Source organism: Homalodisca vitripennis, chromosome 5, assembly GCF_021130785.1.
Source record: "Homalodisca vitripennis isolate AUS2020 chromosome 5, UT_GWSS_2.1, whole genome shotgun sequence".
NCBI classification, from domain to species: Eukaryota; Metazoa; Arthropoda; class Insecta; order Hemiptera; family Cicadellidae; genus Homalodisca; species Homalodisca vitripennis.
The window spans coordinates 170182142-170186711 of NC_060211.1; the positions used below are offsets into that span (position 1 = coordinate 170182142).

The 4570-nt window shown below is 35.1% G+C and overlaps 1 protein-coding gene across 1 annotated transcript; it reads left to right on the forward strand.

Annotated features, from left to right (window-relative positions):
• The first annotated feature begins 517 nt into the window (after nucleotides 1-517).
• Nucleotides 518-4094, forward strand: LOC124363957 (yrdC domain-containing protein, mitochondrial-like). The gene is made up of 3 exons (XM_046819227.1): nucleotides 518-618; nucleotides 2964-3228; nucleotides 3410-4094. The coding sequence occupies exons 2-3, from the start codon at nucleotides 2976-2978 to the stop codon at nucleotides 3937-3939; spliced, it is 783 nt and encodes a 260-aa protein (XP_046675183.1). The 5' UTR covers nucleotides 518-618; nucleotides 2964-2975; the 3' UTR covers nucleotides 3940-4094.
• The last annotated feature ends 476 nt before the right edge of the window (nucleotides 4095-4570 follow it).

Here is a 4570-nt window from a genome sequence, read left to right on the forward strand (position 1 = left end):
TTGTGTAGTATCCGGTTTAAACTTTCAGAATAATTTGTGTAATGACGGAGTCAAAGCACGAATAAGTTAGGCGGCCACAAGTTCCACCATTGGTTAGACTAAAACAATCAGAAGGTAATCGCATTAGTCAATGGCCAGGCTCTAGACTAAACACTGCCCACTTCAATACCAGTTCTGGCACCAGTACTTCCATTATGACATCTGCACAGATGTTTGATTAATACAAATAGACGATTGGGTTCGTTTGTGTAATGCTTACACGGACATACGAGTAGATAGCGAAAACTACTTACAGGTAGACAATATTTATAAAAAAGACACTACAAATAACTTTACTGCACAAAAAAGAATACATCTAGACTCTAAAAAACCTGTCTCCGTAAAAGTAGCAAAAAGATTAGCAAAACAACATAATTTTAGGAACGAAAGTTACAGGTAAACAGTTTTAATGTTTATTTAATTTAAGATTTAGTAGCAGTTGTGAGTTTACGGGCTTAGTCGAGACTGCAGTGATGACCCAGTGAACATTTATTTCTGACATTAACATGGGAACTGTGCCATTAACACTCTGAGATAAGACAGAGTCCCCACACACTGTGTCAACATTAGCTTTTACATGTAAGTATGTATGTATGTTACAATACGTGTCTCAAGGTTTTGTTTATTTTGATCTAGATGGTAGTTACGTGTTAGGTTAGTTACCCACCTGAGGAAAAGATCAGATTAAAGACTTGTTTGTTTGTACCACTGAACAAATGCTTGATGTAAATAAACCAAGACAGTTTGGTCACACAAGTGTTAGTTTGTGTAAAAAACACACTTCTTGTTACTTTTTTGCATTTAAGTATTAAAACAATTCCTTGTATTGTATGTGTGTGATGGTTGCTAGTATTAATTAATATTTAGTTCACATTAAGTAAATTAATTTTTACAATTAGCTTTAGAAATAATAGATACATGTTTGTTAGTGGATTTAGTTCTTAATTTGTATTTATAATTTAGGTTCGAGGACGTAGCCACCTAACCACAAAGTGTTCAAAATTTTCAATTACTTTTAGTTAACGATTATTATTATTATTTAAATAATTCAGTATTACTGATATGTACTGCTGAAAGATCGTTCTCAACAACGATGTGAGTGAAGAACTTTTTAAGGAACAAAATGGGGCCTTCCTCTCTGTCCACTACGGGAAAGTATTAGTTGTCTGGACCGCCCAAAATTTTGTTTTGACTATGTTCTTGTTTAGGTTGATTTATTATAATTCTTTTCTAAAGTCTTTCAAGTCTTTAAACAAAATCTTTTGCATTTAAAAATCAGTTATTAGTTGGAGGAAGTAATAACTTAATAATTATTATTAAACTTAGAATTAATAAACTTGCTATAAAAGGCAAGGGAAGGTTGGTGACCTAACTCGCTAAGGAGTATTAGAAATAATACGTGAATTGTAATTGTAAAAATAGATGATTAGGATTCCATACAACTAAATTCAAGCAATGCGAATTTTATGCAATGAAAACGACATTTCCGTACACAAGTAACCTCCGTCAGTAAGAAATGGATTAAATACAGTTTACATAAATTTTTTAAATAAATTTAATCCAAAATAAATTGCTTACAATTTGTAGTTCATATGAATAAAGAAAAGAAAGTCGTAGACTTTGAATAACTGTACCTTGTAAAGTACTGGTAATGGTTTAATTATTTATTTATGTATTCAACAAATTTTGTGTTTATCAAAAAGTAACCTAGTTTGGTTTACAATGTCACTGTTTCCGTTTCCGAATTTTAATTTTCACTTCAATGCTTCCGTATTCAATAAATGGAATAGCTTCAATCTTTAACAATTAAATTTGCGCCAAGCTGGTACTTATGGAGCCAGCGAACGTTCAGTTTTATTGCTTCAATTAAATTTCAATCAGGCCTACAATGAGGAGGGGACATTAACCAGTCTTTATGACAGTTGATTGTTTTATTAATTTTGAGTAAAATGTAATTAAGATAAGAAATATCGGATATTATTTGCCATTTAAGAACACTATTAGCTGTAAATTTAAATTACTGTTTTAAGAGGAACTATGAAGAAAATAGTTTTCTTTTTTCTTTGTTTATAAATGGAAACAAATTTTGCAAACTTAACACTATCTTATAAATTCAGATTATAAGATGTATTTATTGAACTTCCATGTCGAGTTTCCTAAAGGGCTGTTAAGAATTACGTAACTTTTATGATATAAATAGACATTGGTTTACACAAATACAGTGAAATTTACAAATTGAACATAAAATAAAAGCACTTTTAACATTGTACCGTATAGTTTAGATAGTTTTACACAGTTCTTGGTCCTGTCCACCAGTCTCTGGAATCCAAGCGACGATTGTACATTGCAGAATATGCGGTCGTCTCTTGCATTAAATCGTCCCTTAGGGTTCAAAGGGATAAGTGATTTATCGTGAACAACCCTGGCCAACTGGGATAAATAGAACTGTAATCAATGCTGGTGTTTAGTCCAAAACAGGGCTATTTGAAATATAGTGCATTAAACTTTGATGGTTTGATTGATGACAGTTTTATAATCATACATTTAAATTTGAAATTTGGCTAGAGGATCAAAACACCAAACATGAACTCCATTCTTTTGATTAAACTTGTTATTGACGATGTCACCATCGTTATGTTACAAAAATGTATAACTCCGTTTTGAAGATTGAAATCTACTCTCTTCTTCAAGCATAAACAAGACCTTGAGACCTTATAGAAACTGTGGCAATGGACAGCCAATAAAAGTAAAAATAAATAAGTGATATTTGATGAACTGTATAAAATAACACTTGGAGAAGAGGGTAGATTTCAATCATCGAAACGTAGTGCTAACCTTTTATTTAACATATAACGTTGGAAAATGTCCGAAATCCTATAAAACTTCATGCTTAAAATTAAAATCAAACAGCGCTTATGTAACAGTTACAGCGAGTTATGTCGCATCCTGGGCTGACCGTCGCTGTCTCTTTGACCTTAGTACTACCCCTAGCGTCTGCCGGACAAGTTCAGAAGATCGAATGGAACGTGGTAAAGTTGGGCGGCAAGGACAGAGCAAACGTCAACGTGCTGGTGGCCCTGGACACTCTGAGGGAAGGCAAGGTCGTGGGCCTGCCCACGGATACAGTGTACGGCTTCGTGGCCGACGCTACCCGCCCTAGGCCCATCCAGAGGCTCTACAACATCTCAGGTCAGCCATCACAAGGTTTAGTGTAGAACTTGCTAACAGCAAATATAATACCACGTCGAGTATATTTAAAGGCTATGATAAGAGTTTTTGCTGAAGAACTTTATTTACCAAATGATTAATGTATATAAGAGAAAAATATCAAATACATAATTTAATTCATGCTGACGATTATATGATGTAGGATGGCAGTACTTTCATCAACCTATAACCATCGCCTTGGATGAGCTTCAGCAAGTGTCCATGTATGCAGACATCGATCACTTGGACCGCAGCATGCTGAGTCAGCTGCTGCCCGGCAGAGTCACTGTGGTGCTGAGACGGCGGAGCGGAGTACTGCCCCATCTCAACCCGTCCACAGATCTTATCCCCATCCGCGTTCCGGGGAAGAAGGAAAAGATCTTCATCAGGAAGCTGACCCACCAGTTGGAGAGGCCCCTGGCTCTCGTGGGGGCCAGGAAGGTGGGCCGTCCTCACAGTATCTGCATAGACGACTTCGAGGACATCAGGCTGAGAGCGTACGTGGTGTACGACGGTGGCAAAATGGAGAGGAAGAAGATGGAGGGAACGACTGTGGTGGATCTGACCACGTCTGGGAGGTACAAGATCCTCTGGCCGGGATGTGTGTTTAGTGCCGTCGTCAGCATCATGGAGAGACACGGCCTGGAGGAGTGGACTGACGGGCCCAACATTACAGTGTTCAACCCGACATAGTCCCTCTCAATCATAAGAAAAGAAAGAGAGAAGTTCGTAATCTTACCAAATGATCTGTTTCCTAAAAGACAGAACAGATGACTGAGCGAGTAACGGGCTTTATTATCTGAGCTTACCGAGTTCCTAGGTCTAGTTTAAATAATCGTATGGCTCATTGTTCTAGTTCTTTTTTTATATTTATATAATCGTATTTATAAATAATTAAAACCCAAAATATAACTCACTAATATTAATCAAAACACCTCTAGAACTACCTAACGAATTTATAAGACATTTTGTGCGCAGTTTCGTTAATTATGACAAGAAACAGCCTAAAGTTTTGCAATCTAACTATGAAACTCGTTACGAGCGTTTGGAAAAGAGGTTTTTAATGCATTTAATTTTTTATTTAGTGTTTCATAACCAAATACACGTTATTATATATATGTGGAAGGCTACGCTGACTATATTGGTATGCCTCTGTATTTTTTTTTAATTTATATTACAAATCCACAAAATATTATAAACTTCCCATAAAATTACAATCACTCGTCTGATATATATATATATATATATATATATATATATATATATATATATATATATATATATATATATATATATATAGAAGAAATATATATATTTCTTATAA